At 34.9% G+C, this 20,000-nt stretch overlaps 2 protein-coding genes across 3 annotated transcripts in view; both read left to right on the top strand.

Moving 5' to 3' along the window:
• Window positions 1–20,000, top strand: part of LOC106876841 (cholinesterase) — a 48,403-nt gene that overhangs the window by 15,802 nt on the left and 12,601 nt on the right. Inside the window, exon 3 of one of the 2 annotated variants that reach the window (XM_014925561.3) lies at window positions 892–1,069. The exons of the other annotated variant lie outside the window; for it this stretch is intronic. Within the exon in view, the coding sequence (XP_014781047.1) occupies window positions 892–935 (44 nt within the window). The 3' untranslated portion in view covers window positions 936–1,069. Of the gene's footprint in view, window positions 1–891; window positions 1,070–20,000 lie in introns of those variants that run through there. 2 annotated transcript variants of the gene reach the window in all.
• The window catches only part of LOC106876840 (cholinesterase), a 55,463-nt gene that overhangs the window by 10,724 nt on the left and 24,739 nt on the right, over window positions 1–20,000 (top strand). The gene's annotated exons all lie outside the window — the stretch shown is intronic.

Here is a 20,000-nt window from a genome sequence, read left to right on the forward strand (position 1 = left end):
ATCCGTGAGTTATCATAGGATATACAGATTAGTTATGGTTCAGTTCTGTCCATTATCACTGAAAATCTGGGTATGAGACGCGTGTCTGGTAAGTTTGTGACTAAAAAGACGCACAGGTTTCAATTTCACTAGATCTCCTTGATTGTGTCGAGATCGATGAAAACTTTTTGAAAACTTTGCGTAGGCCACTGAGCAGGTATCACCAAGCTTTTAGCAAAGTTTGATGCAGATTCTCTGCTCACCTTTTTCTGACATGTTCAATGCAACGATCACACGCTACACACCTTTTTTCCAAGCACTGCTGTAAACAGCGTTAGTGCACATAGATAACAGAGTTTAAGGTCAATCTGTGTGCCAAGCGGCTTCACTCTGCGTGCTTTAGCTTCGTTACTATGGCAACAGTCCGGGTACTTATTGATCAGGCCAGTATGTGTGTATATGTGCGTGCTGGTATGCGAGTATGTATATATTTTCACACGCACATAAACGCATACGCAAACATACATGTGTACATATATACATACACACATACGTGCATACGTATGCGCATGCATTCACACACACATGCATACATCCATATGCATACATACATATATACAAACATACACACATACATACATACATACATACATACATACATACATACATACATACATACATACATGCATATCATGCATCGTACTGCTCTCTGATTTATGTTTTTATAGTCAGACACTTTTTTGAACTGAGTCAAATTTAGATAGTAATAATTATATTTATTTATTTTATCCACTGCCTGCCTGCCGTTCAGTCTACTTCATAGAATGTTATTTCATATCTGATGTCGCTTAAGTTGTTTTTCAACTTAGGAGTGTTTATAACCTGAAGTATCTCAACTTCCTTTCTTTTCAGTGGGTCAGTCTGCTTTGTTGCTCTGTTGGTGTTGGTATTGCTGAGGTTCCACTGTAAATTCCTGCTACTATTACGTTACAAAAATTTAAATGTTATGCATTTCAGACTAGCTTTTAAGAATGAATGTATTCTGTTGCCTGTAACGTAGCTATTTGTGTGTATGTGTGTGCGTTTTCGTTTGTACATGTATACGGATATAGTGTGCACATGTCCGTGCGTGCGTGTGTGTACGTATGCGTGTGTGTGTGTTTATGTATATATATACACATATATATACACACACGTATATATTGGATGAAAGGGTACACTGTCGCAAGGAGGTGCATGCTGACGCAAGGACAATTCAATCAAAATGTGTAGAAAGCACAGTATGAGAGGAGCATGAAGGGAGAAATAAGTATTAGAAGGGAAGAAAGAAGAAAATATAATGGAGTGAGAGCAAGGAGGAATTTAAGCAAGGTCACTTGACTGGTAGTAAATAACAGAGGTGCTTTGGCTGAATCGCAGAATTTAGTAAGGGGAGTGGTATTTGAAGAATAAATAATTTGTAGGGGAGACGGTGGGGAAATATTTTTGGTCGTTTTGTGTGGAGAAAGAAAGTGTGTATGAATATAGCAAAGTATTCTACATTCTGAGTTCATATTCCACCAAGGTCGACTTTTCATCCTTTCGGATCGATAAATCAAGTACCAGTGAAACACTGGGGTCGATGTAATTGACAGACCTTGTGTCTATAGTAGAAAAGATTATAGTGGTAGTTCTGAGAGTTACTGCTGTTAAGGGTCATTTGGTGTATGGAGCTGGGGGTTATGTTGTGTTAATTTATTAGGTTGGATTTAGCTGGTTGTGGATTGGAGGTTAAACATTTTTCTAAGGGAGCTAGATTTAGTGAAATGTTTTTCCAGTAGGGCGAAGAAGAGTTCGAGTTCTCGAATCTGGAGGTAAAGGACAGAGGTGGGTTGAACCAGATAACGTTCCGGGTTATAGTCTGTTTAATCTGATTAGTGGGGTTACCTGGGTGCAGATAGGGCTTTGGAGGTCTATGCTGGTGTCTGATTTGATGGCTTGTGTTGTATATGGGATTTGGGGTTATCTAGTAGGGAGGTTGTTTGTTAGGTCATCTACTACACCGATATTTGAATGGGTATTGGAGGGCTGGGATGAAGGGGTACGTCTATAATATGGGGGTGCGGAACTGTTTTCTGTTCCAGGTTTAATGGAGAAAGGAATATCCCACGTGAGGATATATTCAATTGAGTGTTTATATCCGGCCCGTTGTAGGGCACAATTGTAATATTCAGCATATTGATCGAATAAATAATTATTAGCAGATAGTGAGGAGATCCGGTAGGAAATGCTTTCTGCAATGGGCTTTAGGACGGAGGGGGTGGTTGGAGGAGAAGTTCACGTAGTGGAGGTTGTCTTCAGGTTTGTGGTATGGGTAGAAGGTTTTGCTTTGCAAGTCCAGGGTTATGTCTAAGAAATTAGCAGTTTTGACGTTGTTACAGAAAGAGATATTGAGGTTGACGTTTTTAAAAGAGCTTCTTAATCTTATTTTAGTCTGTTCGATTATCCGGTTACTAGAATTTTGGATAGTGAACAGAGCATCTCCTCTGTATAGACCACCGGAAATGTTAGGGAATTGTTCATGGAAATCGTTAAGTAGGTAGAGTCCTATAAGGTCAGGAACTTAGGCAGAGTCATTGGCTCCCATGGAATGGAGATGTCGAAAAGATTAGGCGCAACATTGCGGGACCAGGAGTTCCCATTAAAAGGTATGGTATTTTGGTGGGCTGCTAATATAATATCAATATCGTCGCGAGTTAGGTTGGAATGTTTTTCGGCGAAAATTAGGGCCTTATTAAGAAGAATAGCAGAAATACTATCAATAATATTGATCAATGTCGGCTTGCATAAATTTAAAGGTTTGCTTAGGGTATAGAGAGGTGAGCCTTTGGAGATCTTCAGCGGTTTTGGTCCAAAGTTTTTTGTAGATTTGGTTCAAAGTTGGGGTATTATTTAATCGAGTATAATTTTGCTAAGCTTATCTATATCGGAGCTGGAGGGGGCAGATATGGCCAGTGGGGCGGGGAGGGGGGTCACTGCGAAGTTTTCTTTGTGATCTTACATTTATATCTATCTATCTATCTATTTATATATGTAATATTTTGGGACTAATGGGTATATGTCGATTAGTGTGTTAATTTTGGTTATTGAAATTTAGTAGTAATGAAAATTGTAACAACACTTCATTCCCTAACATGACGGGCAAATAATAACATGACTGCCCGAGCTCAAGATCTTTAGCGAGACACCACTTTATGTATGGATGTACTTGATGTGACTCAGACTGCAAAATGGATGCATGCAACACAACATAATGAACGGAGTCCCACCCATATGAGACAATAGCAGGATGGGTCGAAACGATCGTCGTATAAAATAAGATTAATGCCCAGTCCATCTTCTGGTTACTTGATTATTATTATCTCAACTATATATATATATATATATATATATATATGTGTGTGTGTGTGTGTGTGTGTGTGTGTGTGTGTGTGTGTGTGTGTGTGTGTGTGTGTGTGTGTGTAAGTATGTATGTATGTATGTATATATATTCGCCATGATCGATCGCTGACCACTACACATTTTTTTCTCTCATTGTTTCTTTCTGTTCTTTTCTGTGGAAGAGCGTAGGCTCGAAACGTTAAAGACCTTTTCAATTTCCGAGCATTATACTAATACATCTATTTGTTTTCTACACTACCTGTCTTCGTCTGTTGTTTTTTTGTGTGAATTCTCCCTATATATATATATATATATATATATATATATATATATATATATATATATATATATATATATGGATAAAATCTTCAGAACGTTTGTACAAGCACATATATTTGTTCGTATTTATATTTTTATATTTACCTATATTCATTTAGTGATATAAGTGTATGGATATAATAAATCCTACATTTTTTTTAATGAAAGTTTTTAATGAAAGTCTGTACCTATTTTCCTTATGTGATTACCAATTATTCATGTTTTTCATTAATTTTAATATTTTAATAAATATTTCTCCTATGTTTTATTGTAATATTTTATCACGTATTCATATATATTACATTTTATATTTTATTACCAGATATTTATTTTAGAAGCTTATTAATGTTAACATTAAAATATTGTAGTGTATGATGAGATGTTGGTAAAAACCAATAGCTTTTCGCATATTGTAATGTTTAAATGTTTTGCACAGTTACCTCCCTTTAGCTATATTTCACAAAACTGAACATTTTTTTAAAAATTTAGATAATTATTTTTTCAATTAGAAAATTACCTTAGACGTATTTATAACATAATAACAGATTCCTCTCCGTACATATTAATTTTCATTACCCCCCTTAATATTTAAAGCAACTTAGACAATTTCTTCTAAAACGTTCCGTGAATATTTCTTAAATTTGTTTTGTATTTTATAGATTAGTTTTAACGGACCCGATAGAACGATTTTGTTTTAAATATTAGCTGACCAATTACGTTGTGAGATTGACATTGGTCTTACCCCACTTATCATAAAGGTATTATGATGACATTCTTTTGTTAGTAAATAATAACATCACACTTAATTTATACCCAAATTATTTCTTTATTGATATAATTACGTAATGATTCCCCAGCTCTGTTTACCTTAACTAAATTTTATTACTATTCTATTGCATAGTTTTTAGTTTCGAACTAATGACCCCTGCTATAGGGATCATCCCATTTACCCCAACCAATAAATTTTATCTTTACTATCTCCTCCACCAAATAGAAATAAGATGTGATCTCAAAACTTCTGAATACAACCTTAAACTTTACTTTTTACTATTTTACATTTTTTTTTTACTTTTCTAATTCGTACCATTATGGACTCTCTGATGAAGCTTTGGGGTTCAATGTTTGTATAATTTTTGTATGATGTGTCAATTTTGGCATGCCGGAACCCCAAGGTAGAAACAGCTGTAAGAGTAGAGTTGCATTTATTTATTTATTTATTCTTATAATTGTAATTAATAAATAGATCTTGTTGATGCTTGTGAATTAAATATCTTCTCAATCTTCTTCCCTGCCTTATAAATTCTGGCTAAACTTTTATATACTTCCACTTATACTTATCATTCAATTGTACTATGTCTTGCAACAGTAAGCATTTGGATATAAGCAGGTATACCTCCAGTAGTATACTGAATATTTATTATCTCTTAGATGGTTGTCTACGAACCTCTAACTCATATATACGTATATATATATATATATATATATATATATATATATATATATATATATATATATATATATATAAAAGAGTATTGTAGTTCGCTTGAAGCATTGTGTATTGTTTGTAAAGAATAAAAAGTTTAGAAAGGTATAACAATGCACTATAGAACAAAAAGTGGACTATATACCTGTTGTAACCTGGTTATCTATAGTCCGATGATATTTCGGAATTAGAATTCCTTCTTCAGATCTTATTTGCTGGACTCCAGCAAATATATAGTCCATTTTTTGTTCTATAGTGCATTGTTATACCTTTCTAAACTCTCTCTCTCTCTCTCTACACACACACACACACACACACACACATATATATATATATATATATATATATATATATATATATATATATATATATATATACATACACACACACACACACATTTACATACATACATACATGGGACAAAGTACTGCTGAACGACCTCAGGACACTGAATCTTACGGAGATGAAAAAGAATACAAGTTATATCAAATGCCAAAGAGCAATTCTTGTTTTATTAAAACTATCTTCACACAGGTGTGGCTGTTAGGCTAAAAAGTTTGCTTCCCAATCATGGGTCTTAGGTTCAGTTCTACTGTGCGACGCCGTGAGTGTACCAAAGCTTTGTGAGTGGATTTAGTGTTTACGACCCCATAACTTACCGGTTCGGCACCAGATTTAGATAGAATAAGTACCTGACTTGAAAATAAGTACTGAAGTCGATTTTGTTCAACTAAACCCTTCAAGACTGTGCTCTATTAGGATCTCAGTCCAATGAATGAAACAAATAAAAGATAGAAGATACGCGCTTGCACACACACACACACACACAAATACAAACACGCACGCACATATAGTTGTGGGCTTGTGCTCAGCAGTTGCTGCCTCGTGTATGACGAATCAAGCTGTCCGCCGAGCATAGAGTGAAGATTACGCACCACCTTCCTTTAGCAGAGATTGAAGGCAGATCTTTCTCTGCTTAATGGCCGAAGCAAAAGAAGCAGTGTGGTGAGCCTGTTTGAAAGGTTTGAAGAAAGGAACTTTCCAATCTGGTCAACTTCTCATCAATCTCTTCAAATATCATTTGAAGAGGATGAGAGGGAGGTGCTGCCTTCTAGTGTGCTTATCAAAAGGTGGACGGGATTGGCAAGGCTGGAGAGACTGAATGGATCTGCTCTGAATACGCTTTTAAGTAGAATGAAAGAAACTAGAAAAGGGCACTTCCCATCTCTTGGGGGTGACTGAGTAATCCGGGTCTTCTGCGTGGAATTTACTCCGAATTATTCTAAGTGAAATTCGCCGCTCTTGGGGATTCTATTTAATTATCAATTATTTGTTTCTCTCACTTCTATTTCTATATCCTTCGATATATCCTTTTATATTATAGTGTCTCCCTTGATCGATGTAGACTCCACCTGTTTTTGTGCCTTGTATCTCGTCCTTTGATATTGTCTTCCATGCATTGGACCCTTGTGGCTCATTTTATTATTATTATTATTATTATTATTATTATTATTATTATTATTATTATTATTATTGAGTGAGAGAGCGGTGCATGCCATCAAAGTGACGCTGGAGTAAAATATATCAACCCCAGTATACCCATCATGACTACCCATCTGATAAGGGTACACCAGGCACATGCATCTCAACCATATGTGCGCGACATGGTGATCTCATACCAAGATTAACAGCGCATGATCTTGCAGGTGGGGCCCAATTAGAATTTTCTTCATGTCGAGTAGCCTATCCCGCGCAAAAGGTCAGTGAATAAGGGTTGTTTAAGGATATTGAACAAAACACCTGTTTCCAAAGGTGAATTATCAAATCCCAAAGAATTCCTCTCAACACATGGCTATGATGCTCCGCCACTACTTCTGCTCGTGATCAGAGATGCACATATCGTTAGCCACTAAGGGACATGCCCAACTGGCTAAGATAAAAAAAAACAAAAGCTTACAAACAAATTGTGGTATTGAGCAGAATACTTGCTGTAGCCCATTTTTTATACCAAGACAAAGCAATGTACATGATAACACCTCCAGTCAGTTATGGTCAGAAGCTATGAGAGCCACTGCCTGGTACTGCATCTGGGCATTTATTTATTTTTTTATTAATTATTATTATTATTATTATTATTATTATTATTATTATTATTATTATTATTATTATTATTATTCAGTAGTTTTATTTTTATAACGTGCTTTCACTTCACTACCGAGCGCAGCTCTGTGTGCCTTGGGTATGTGCTGTGGTTTGCTGTGATGCTCTTATGGTTACTGTATTGAAAGTGTTTTGCGTAGGATGTGTGCAGTGCCCAGTAGTGCAATTTTCTGTATGTTATACTATTATTATTATTATTATTATTATTATTATTGAGTGAGAGAGCAGTGCGTGCCATCAAAGTGACACTGGGGTAAAATATACGAAGCCCAATATACCCATCATGACTACCCGTCTGATAAGGGTACACCAGGCACATGCATCACAACCATATGTGCGTGACATGGTGACCTCATATCAAGATAAACAGAGCATGACCTTGCAGGTGGGGCCCAGTTAGAATTTTCTTCAGGTCGAGTAGCCCATCCCGCTCAAAAAGGTCCCTGAATAAGGTTTGTTTAAGAATGTTGAGCAAATCACCCATGTTTCCAAAGGTGAATTATTCAAACCCCAAAGAATTCCTCTCAATACATGGCTATGATGCTCCCCCACTACTTCTGCTCATGATCAGAGATGCACATATCGTCAGCCACCAAGGGACATGCTCAACTGGTTAAAGTCAAACAACTGACAAGCAAATCTGTAGTATTGAGCAGAATATTTACTGTAGCCCAACTTTTATACCAAGACAAAACAATGTACATGATAACACTTCCAATAAGTTAAGATCAGATTTCATGAGAACCACTGCCTGGTACTGCATCAGGGTATTTCTTCTTCTTCTTCTTCTTCTTCTTCTTCTTCTTCTTCTTCTTCTTCTTCTTCTTCTTCTTCTTCTTCTTCTTCTTCTTCTTCTTCTTCTTCTTCTTCTTCTTCTTCTTCTTCTTCTTCTTCTTCGTCTCGATTTTATCATTGGAGCGTAGTGTTTTTTAAGTTAGTTTTATTCTTTCTCATTCTTACTAACTTTCCATCTTGTTTTATCCCTATCAGCTGCAGCTACTGAAATTCACAAACTATTACTAGCCGTCCGATGCTGACTTATTTTTCCTTCCTTTTCTTTCTCTTTCTGATAACATCCATCATTTACCCTTCATTCTATCTTTCCTTCCCCTCTCTCTCTCCATTTCACCTCTCTCTCTCTCTCTCTCTCTCTCTCTCTCTCTCTCTCCATTTCCCTCTCTCTTTCTCTCTCGCTTCTCACTTTCCTATCCGCCTCTCTTTCTTTCGGTCTCTCTCACCCACACTCAGCTTCTTGTTCTCTCCCCTTTTCTCGTACACTTATTCATTCTAGTGTACACAGACTCTCGCAGACAAACCTCGTTCTGCGTTGGTTGAACAGACGAGAGATGGTTAAATTCACGAAACAGTTAAAGGAAAACCTATTCTTTTCTTCTTTTAATGGTTTCAGTCGTAGGAGTGCGGCCATGCTGGAGCACCGCCGTAACTTATTTTCTATCGGTTTTGCTTTCGCTTTATGGCAGGAAGTTGATCTGTGACTGAGTTTGGAGCAGCTGATCTTCCCTGGGGGTATCCTTGAATGTTTGGCTGGTCCAGGATAGTCGTTTGGAATTTATCCAATGCTTGTTTTAATGTTTCAGCAGAGGCTCTTTTCATGCTTCTGATTTCTTTAGGTAAGTAGTTGAACAGTCGATGACCCCTAAATATCAGACTGGTACAATAAAGTATTTTCGCTCGTGATTTCGAAAGAGGTATATTTGGAAGCAGCCGATTGTCTTCTACCGCGTAAGAAGTCAATAAGCTATTCTTCGTGACTTCCTGTGATACCAAGATCCATTAACTTATGACAGATGATTCAATGATCAGTCTTGTCAAGTGCATTAGCAAAATCCAGGTATACGCAGTCAGTGTTCTTTCTTTTCAAGAGATTATTGAGAATAGCGTTATGGTGCTGTAATAGTTGTGACAGGTAACTTTGTCTAGTCCTAAAACCATGCTATGTGTCATCTAAGAGGTTGCTTGCCTCAAGGTATGTAATTATTCTTTTTCGGACAATGCGTTCGATAACGTTAGATGTGTGAGATGTGAGAGGAACAGGTCTCTAGAATTTGGCTTCAGCCCTGTGTATAGGATTTAATTTTGCGTCTTTCAGTAGTTCTGGAAATATGCCTTTTGAAACAGTATCATTAATGGCTTTGTGAGGAGGTTGTTTTTGCACGTTGTTAACAGTATGGCTAGGAAACCATCTGGTCCAAATGCTGAGTTTGAATCTATGTCATTAAAAGCAGTAAGTATATCACCTTCCATAATATCATTTTTAGATGTGTCACTACAGTTGAGTTCTGGGGTCAAAGAATTCGTTTGGGTTATATACTATTTTGTTAACTATAGGTTGGGAATATGCACTGTTATATTGTTGACTCAAGAGTGTGCATATTTGTGATGGATCCAGTTTGATTACAGGACCAATCAGGTTATGTGTAGCTGATTTTTGTTTAGTAAAGGGGAAAAAGAACTTAGGTTTAGATCTTATATTTTTCACAGCTCAGCGTTATCTTATCGAAGTTTCTTTTTCATAAGATAGCTTTGGGTTCAAGTCGTTGGTCTACCTACATTTCCTTTTCTTTTCTCAAGTTTTGAGGGAATTTAGTCACTCATACGGTATGGTGTCATAGTTTAGAAGCTCGCTTTGCAGTCATTTGGTTTCATGTGCTGTCTCACCCCACTTCACTTTAAGCGTGTGACTTTTACTAAAGACCTAGGCTAACCAATGCCTTGCGAGTGAATTTGGTGGACAGAAATTATATATATATATATATATATATATATATATATATATATATATATATATATATATATATAATTTAATACAAGGTAAAATAGTTTCCTTTATAGGAGTGGAATATAGGAATGGAAAACATCCAATTTTCCACTGTTTTTCAGTAAATACGCAGAGAAAAAATTTTCACAGCTCAAAAGGTTATATATATTCAATATACAAAAATTAAAAGAAAATGGACATTCACGACTGACATATTTTAAATATGATTTATTAAATTAGTATCATATTACAATAATAATATAATATAATATAATATAATATAATATAATATGAATAGAAATAGTGTGTGACAAGGCTGAAACTTCGAATTACAAGCACAATACATCATGTAAACAGTTTTCAATCGCCCATTTTCACTCAATTGAGAAAAAGTAGATCTGAGATTATCGAAAACAATAATTACTCATAATTCCACCTTGTGGGGTCTAACACAAGATCTTGTGGCTCTGTGGTTTCGTTATATTGCGTCTACAATGAAGTTATAATACTCAAGTAACACACTAGCAATTAAAACAATGAAACTATAGGGTCATTCGATCTGCTGGAGATATCGACCAAATCTTCTTCAAATTATATACTGCTGTTTTGGTAACAGAAGGACACTTTCTATAATGTAGTTTCAGGTCGATTTCTTCGACTGACCCTTTCAAGGTGGTATCTCAGCATGGCTGCAATCCAATGACAGACACAAATTGAGGAAGAAAGATAGTAGAAGCCATAGACTAATGTTTCATTGCAATTTCATTTTACCTTTTTTTTTAGTTATATGGTAAGATGTGATATGAATGATATAGGACTGATAAAAAAGAAGGCGAAAATGTTCTTCAGCATTTCAAGAAATTTTACTTAGGAAGGGGAATGAACTCTGTTGTACTAAATGGCAGTAGTTTCCTTTAGAGTCTAAAGTTTAGACAATACTAAAATTATTTGTAAATATTCACTCACGTAACTGAGCGTCAAAGAAATGTAGCCAAGGGTAACGAACAATCGCATAGCTATTTTTTCTTTGAAGTAGTGGATTTTTCATCGGTTACTGATATTTATACAAAAAGAATTAAAAGAAAATGGAGATTTACGATTGACATATTTTGAATATAATCTATTAACATAATATCTTATTACAATTATAATATAATATAATATAATATAATATAATATAATATAATATGATATGATATGATATAATATGATATAACATAATATAATATAATATAATATAATATAATATAATATAATATGATATGATATAATATAATATAATATAATATAATATAATATAATAGAAATAGAAATACAAATATCAATCCTACAAATTGTTTCGATTCATGAACAATAATGCATTTATAAAAAATTCATATTTAATGAGTATGAATCTCATCAGGGAAGTATTTGACGCAATTAGACAGAATTACATGTAAGGATTGTTAATTCCTAGAATAGACTGAATTAGATATGTTTGTAAGCGTGAGCGTCAATAATTTAAACATATAATAACAATAAAAATAAATAATTCAAATAAATGTAAACTAGTATAAATGTAAATAAAAAATAGTATTCTTTAGCACATTTAATAGTACTAATCTAAAAATATTTCTGCCCATTATTATTTATATAAAAAATCTAAATAATATGCCAAGAATTTATGGCTGGCTGGGAAATATCTTCTTTTATTCTTTAGGAAGAAATATATTTTATTCAGAGAAAATATTTAGAAAAATCGTTAATCCATAAAAGAAAAAAAAAACAAAAAAAAAAAACGCGCTATTAATTATGCCTAAATAGCAAAAAAAAAAAAATCTTCTTTATTATAATAATACAATATCAATAAATAGAAGGGACAATACAGGACATTACAAACAAATAGTGTTCATGAGTTCGTTTAATGAGATTTTATACTTTTCGGCTGAGATGGCGCTGCAAAACACCTTTTCGAAAATATATATAATTCTAAGTGACTCAAAGTCACTGATCTAATAAAATAGAAACATTGTTGTTCCTAAGTCTCTCAACTAGAGATATTCAGTAGCAACACTCTAAAGTAACGATTTTTTGCAAACCTAATGTGGAAGTCCCATTTTGGGGTGAATGCGACAGGAGACATCGTTCTACAGTACACTTAGGTTCTGGTATCCTTATATTTTCGACCAAATCTTCTTCAGACTATACACTGCTGTCTTGGTAACAGAAGGACACTTTCTATAATGTAGTTTCAGGTCGATTTCTTCGACTAACCCTTTCGAGGTGGTATCCCAGCATGGCTGCAGTCTAATGACGAACACAAATTGAAGGAGAAAGATAATAGAAGCCATAGTCTCCTTATAGGAGGAGGTTAGTACAGATACTGCTTAGTGCTGAGTGGGGGTGCTAACCTCCCCTGTTCGAAAATATAAGGACACAGATCGTGTTTCGTATTCCTAGCTGGAGATGATGTCTCCTGGGGTTAAACAACAGGAGCATTCGCCCCAAAATGTTCGTTACTTCAAAGTGCTACTACTTAATATCTCTTGTTGAGAGATTTAGGAACAACAATGTTTCTATTTTATAATAATATATTTGTGTCATTATGATAATCTATATTTATGGTTTCATTTTTTCGAAAGATATTTTCTTAATAAAACTAATTTTTATTATGATAGCAATTTTCGTGTAGGTGACTATAAATAATGAATAGAATGTAATTTATATTTTTATAATTATTTCTTTTGCTATTTAGACATAATTAATAGCGCGTTGTTTTTTTCTTTATATATATATCAGCAACCCATGAAAAATTCACTGCCTCAAAGAAAAAATAGCTTTCCGATAGTTCGTTACCCTTGGCTACATTTCTTCGACATCCATGTCAAAAAGACAAAAAAAAAAAAAAAGCAAAAAAGAAAGAAAAAGACTTGAATAGTTTCGAACAAAACTAAGTACTGGGGGAGAGAAAATCGACTAAAATTTCTTGCCTCTGAGACCCCACAATAGCGGCAATAGAAAATAGTTGCATTTGTGTTTCATTTAGAAAGTTGTCACTCCGAATTTATGCAGTGCACCAAGAATCCTGTGTATTAACTAGTACACTAATGTGTGTGTGTACATATATGCACGTTTTGGGATATGCTTACCTTTATGCTCTGCTGCGTAAGTGAATATTAAGAAATAACTTAGAGTATATTGTCTAAAGGAAACTGCCATTTAGTAGAACATAGTTATTCCCCTTGCTAAGTAAAACTTTTTGAAATGCTGAACAACATAATCGCAAATATTTATTTCCTTTTCTTGTTTACTGAAAACTTGCGATCGATGTTTTTTCTCATTTTCGCCTTCTTTTTTATATCATTCTATATCATTCATATCATATCTTACCATATAACAAAAAAAAATAAAAGGTAAAATGAAATTGCAATGAAACATTAGTCTATGGCTTCTATTATCTTTTTTCTTCAAATTGTGTTCGTCATTAGACTGCAGCCATGGTGGAATACCGCCTTGTAAGGGTTAGTCAAAGAAATCGACATGAAACAGCATTATACTAAGTGTCCTTCTGTTACCAAAATAGCAGTACATAGTTTGAAGAAGATTTGGTCGATATTTCCAGCAGATCGAATGACTCCATAGTTTCATTGTTTTAATCGCTAGTGTGTTACTTGAGTATTATAACTTCATTGTAGACGCGATATAACGAAACCACAGAGCCACGAGATCTCGTGTTAGACCCTACTAGGTGGAATTACGAGTAATAATTGTTTTCAATAATCTCAGATCTACTTTTCTGAATGAGTGAAAATGGGCGATTGAAAACTGTTTAGATGATGTATTGTGCTTGTAATTCGAAGTTTCATCCTTGTCATACACTGTGTTGTGCTGAATTTACCTGAGAATTACACTAAAATGACAAGTGACGGCGGGATTCTCAATCTGCAAGGCCAGGAATTTCTGGGAATTATTCATTGGTCCTTCACCGAAATTCCTCCGGCGCAGACAAGCCGCATGATTCTTATCGATGCCTAAAATCTCCATGAGGGCGTTTGCCTACCACTAACCCCCGATAGAAATGTTAGTAAGTAAGTCTGCAGCTTTAATTGTGAATAGAGCCTGAAAGATAAAATCTGGTATTATAATATTACCGCCAGATGGCTGAGAAATAATTTGAGATACTAGAACCTAAGTGTACTGCAGTACTATAAGGTAATGGAATGAGTGCAAGCAAAGAATTAGGAATGTGCTCTAACCAAAACTAAAAGGAGAGAATATTGTCAAACCAAGGAATACATGGCTCATGCCAGTTTTAAAATACACTGGTCTTCTTCTAAAATGGTCAAAATCAAAGCTATAGGAATTAGACAGTACTAGGAAACTGCTTACTCAATGTAACATTGACATGTACTTACAAAGAAAGGAAGGTGGCAGAGACTTGTAAATGCAGAAGACATTATTACTGCGATGCTGGCTTTGAAAAACTATGTTATGTGTTGTGAAGAAAGAATGCTATCTGCGACAAGAATTATCTAATACGTTACTGAAACAGTAAGAAAATTCAAGAGCAGGAGTAAGGGCAACAAAACATACAGATGGGAAAAGAATGAATTACAAGACCAATTCATGCAACATATCGCAGATATTGTAACAAAAGAATACTGGTTGTAGCTCACAGATGGGAACCTGAAACGTTGAACCAAATCGGTGATTATAGATGCTAAGAACAAGTCATTAGAACGAATTTGATAAAATTCAATTAGTGAATTAACGCAGAATCTGTGGCAAAAAGGAGGCGAAAGCATTACTCATCTCTTTAAGGAATGCAGAAAATTTGCATAAAAAGAGTATAAATGCAAGCATGGCTGTATCGGCAAAAGAGTGCATTGGCATGTTAACTGACTGTACAAATACAAATTAACAGAAAAGTGATATGAATATGAGCTAGAGCCTGAATAATGAATAATAATTAGAAGATTCTTTATGGGATTTTCCCATAAAGAATGCCAATACTATTGAAGAAAGACGACTAAATATGATTATATTTCAATGCAGGAAAAAGCATTGTAAGATCATAAGCTTTTCAGTAATAAATTATGATAAAATGAATACCAAAGAAATTGAGATGATTGTGAACTATCAGGATCTACCCAAAAAGATAAAGAGATTGTGAAAGGGAAAGATGACGATTGATCCTGTAGTAGTTGTTGCACTTGGAACAAATAGTACTTTAGGGGTGAAGTATATTGGAATTAAATCAAAGCATGATCGACTTGCAGAGAAGTGTCATTTTGCATTCTGCAAAAATCATAAGACTTTTAAGATTTGAACAAACTTGTCTTGACTTAAACTCGAGACAATGTCCCAAATAACTAAAGTAGCATGCAAAGCCTAATAATAATAATAATAATAATAATAATAATAATAATAATAATAATAATAATAATAATAATAATAATAATAATCAGAGCACTTTCAATACAGTAACCATAAGAGCACCACAGCAAACCACAGCACATACCCAAGGCACACAGAGCTGCGCTCGGTAGTGAAGTGAAAGCGCGCTATAAAAATAAAACTACTGAATAATAATAATGATAATAATTCCCTGATACAGTACCAGGCAGTGGCTTTCATGGCTTCTCGTCTTAACTGATTGGAAGTGTTATCATGTACATGTTTTGTCTTGGTATAAAAGATAGGCTACAGTGGGGTTTGGATAACTCACCTCTGGACACAAGTTCAACATTCTTAAACAACCCTTTTTCAGGGATCTTTTAAGTGGGATGGGCTACTCGACCTAAAGAAAATTCTAATTGGGCCCCGCCTACAAAGTCATGTGCTGTTAATCTTGATATTAGATCACCATGTCGCGCAGATCTGCTTGTGATGCATGTAGCTGGAGTATCTTTATTAGATGGGTAGTAATGATGGGTCTACTGAGCTTGGTATATTTTACTCCAGTGTCACTTTGATGGCATGCAATGTTCTCTCACTCAATAATAATAATAATAATAATAATAATAATAATAATAATAATAAAAAAATATAAAAATAATAATAATAATAATAACGACAGAAAAGAATGCCCTGATGCACTACAAGGCACTTGCTATCATGGCTTCTGATCTTAACTGTTTGGAAGTGTTATCATGTACATGTTTTGTCTTGGTATAAAAGATGGGCTACAGCAAACATGCTTCTAAATACTAGATTTGCTTGTCAGCTGCTTGACCATAACTAGTTGAGCATGTCCCTTCGTGACCCACGATATATGAACCTCTGACCAGGAGCAGAAGTAGTGGGGGAGCATCATAGCCATGTGTTGAGAGAAATTCTTTGAGGTTTGAATAATTCACCTCTGGAATCATAGGTGTTTCGTTCATCATCCTTAAACAATCCTTAAACAATCCTTATTCAGAGACCTTCTGCGCGTGATGGGCTACTTGACAAGAAGAAAATTCTAACTGGGCAACATTATGTGTTGTTTATCTTGATACAAGATCACCATTTTCCGAACATATGGTTGTGATGCATGTGCCTGGTGTACCCTTTTCAGACGGGTAATCAAGTTGGGTATATTGGGCTTCGTATATTATACACCAGTGTCACTTTGAAGGCATGCGCTGCCCTCTCACATAATAATAATAATAATAATAATAATAATAATAATAATAATAATAATAATAATAATAATAATAATAATAATAATAATAATAATAAATGAACCATTGATCATGTTGTCTCCATGTGCAGTCTTCTTCCGCCTACAGAGTATCTCAACAGGCATAATAGAGCTGCACAGTATATTCACTGGAAAAGTTACAAAAACTTGGACCTACCCCATTATAAAAACTGGTGGGAACATAAACCACCACCAGTGCTTGATAATGATCACATCTCACTCCTCTGGAACTTCACCGTTCAAACTGACAGAAAGATAGATGCGAATAGGCCAGGCATTATATTGAAAATCTTTACACAAAAATCATGCCTCCTCATTGATATGACTGTCACAATCGACATAAATGTATCTGTCAAGACCTACCAAAAACTGAGCAAGTATAAAGATCTTGAAATAGAAATTAGCAAAATGTGGAACCTGAAGACTAAAACAATACCTGTTGTCATAGGTGCCCTAGGAATGATAGCAAAAGGGGCATTTACCTACGTAGCTCAGATACCAGGAAACTCCAAAATGGCACAAATTCAAAAGATAGTGCTCACGGGAACTTTCCATATACTACGTAAAATACTGTAATCTCAAAGTTTTAAAAAGCTTATAATGTTCTTATGTTTTCTTAAACATACTCTAGAACAATACTATGTGCAAAACCAAATACATGATACCCTAGGCATAACACCGACTTGGACTTCTAACTTGTTTCTTGAGGTCTCTGGATGAGACTTGGTGTCAACTTGTCCAAATACAAGCAAAAATCAAACGAATAATAATAATGATGATGATGATGATGATGACGATGATTATGATGATGATGTTGATGATGATGATGATGATGATGATGATGATGATGATGATGATGATGTTGATGATGACGATGATGTTGATGATGACGATGATTATGATGATGTTGATGATGATGATGTTGATGATGACGATGATGTTGATGATGACGATGATTATGATGATGTTGATGATGATGATGATGATGATGATGATGATGATGATGATGATGTTGATGATGACGATGATTATGATGATGTTGATGATGATGATGATGATGACGATGATGATGATAATAATAATAATAATAATAATAATAATAATAATAATAATAATAATAATGATAATAATAATAAGCTTCAAGCTTCAGTCATAAAGCTTAGTCAGAAATTTAAAAAGTCTCTTGGCTTACAAGTTAACAAAAAGAATGACTAAAGACATCCAAATACTGACAGACCTACCACTGCTTCTGACTTAGAAATTAACAACCAGGAAGACCAAAGAGATCCAAACAGTGACAAACCTATCATTGCTTCTGACTTAGAAATTAACAACCAGGAAGACCAATGAGATCCAAATAGTGACAAACCTATCATTGATGCAAAAAACACCAAACAAAAAGCAAAGAAGGCTTGCATGAATAATATCGAAGATAACTGGAAAGGTAAACTCCTGCATGGAAAATACCCTAACCGCCTGTCCAAGCCAGATATTGATCAAAATGTAACACACCAATGGCTACAAGAGACAGGTGTGAAAGTGGAAACAGAAGGAACATTGGTAAAATCTATTTATCAGAACAGCAGTAAAAATGGACTATTTTACTGAGAAGATAGTACATGGGTACTTGATACGTAAAACACAAACCATAGAGGGGAGTGTTCATGTCAAAAGCATGACATGGAGTACCAACAAGTTTATGACATTCCACTTCGAAGGCTGCATCCATGCAATTCAAGAACAAGAGATCCCCACCACGTACTTAGAGCATTCGAGGCAAAAAGCTTTAACAGAAAAAAAAAAAAAAAAAAATGAGTGCTGTGCACGACCAAAATTGTGGACATCAACCACAGTATTAATAGCTTTGAGAGAATGTCTTCTAGATGTTATCTTTCTATGAGGCATGATACGGCAGCCCGAAGAGTCTGGAACTGGATACCCAAAAAGAAAATGCCTACAAGCAAAGCTGACCATATTGAGACTGATGTGTCAAAACTATTCTGGCGGAATTTAAAAATTAAATCAGTCACCAAGTTACAACACAACCGGATGATATCGTCGTGTAGGATAAAAGATATGTGGAAATCAGGTGCCCTCTAGATACAAATGTGGTTAGACAATGCGAGAGAAAGAGGACATCTATGGACTATTCATAAGGAGTTTGCAAATCCATACTCAGCTTCAGGATACATACCAATCCGTCTAAACCAAAGTATGGCTGAACTTGGGACCTTGAGAAGAGAACGGAAATCATTAATTCATACGCTGCAAATGATCACATCTGGGACTATCAAAGTCTGTAAAACCTATTTTGGTTTTAGAGAATGGTGGTTAAATCAAGATACTTTATTTCACAACCTTGCTACCAAGTAGGTGACTTGTCAAAATTTACTCTCAGTTAAAAAGAGAAGATACATACATACATACCAGTCATTTTTGACTCCTCAATGAAAGCATTTCTAATCGATGAGAAAATAGACAACAATAAAATACGAACGTAAATGAACACTTATAAAAATATTCATGATTTCCTTGGTACGTTAAAAACTGGTTTTCAAGTGGTGAGAATTTATCTAAAAATAAAACAAGGCCATAACTATATAACTATTTTAGTAAATGCACATTTATATGATTATAAACTATAAAGTTTACAGACATACATCACATAAACACACACACGCATACACACACACATACACACACACATGTTGTATAATCATTTACTTTTTAGTCATTAGACAGTAGCAATACTGCTGCACTACATTGAAAGGCACTTGTTACTCCTTGGTTAAAACCTTGACCTGGTTGAATCGTAAGCTACTCAGAGACAAATTGCTTGGCAGCATTTATTCCGACGATGTACAGTTTTGAGTTCAAATTCCGCCGAGGTCGACTTCGCTTTTTTGCCTTTCGAGGTCGATGAAATAAAGTACCAGTCTATCACTGGGTTCAATGAAATAGGTTAACCCTTAAGCGCAAAATTTCAAGCCTATAGTTGAAAGATTTGTTAAGTTTGGTACTTATTCAATTGCTCATCTTTTGACGAACCGGCGTTTTACTGAGACGTAAACAAACATAAGGCAAGCGGTGAGTGACACACACAAACATACTCAACCAATCTGTCTGCCAGTCTGTCTGTCTCTGTCTGTCTGTCTCTGTCTGACTGTCTGTCTGTCTCTGTCTTTCTGTCTGTCTGT

This window comes from Octopus bimaculoides, chromosome 9, assembly GCF_046866305.1.
Source record: "Octopus bimaculoides isolate indiv1 chromosome 9, ASM4686630v1, whole genome shotgun sequence".
Lineage (NCBI taxonomy): Eukaryota > Metazoa > Mollusca > Cephalopoda > Octopoda > Octopodidae > Octopus > Octopus bimaculoides.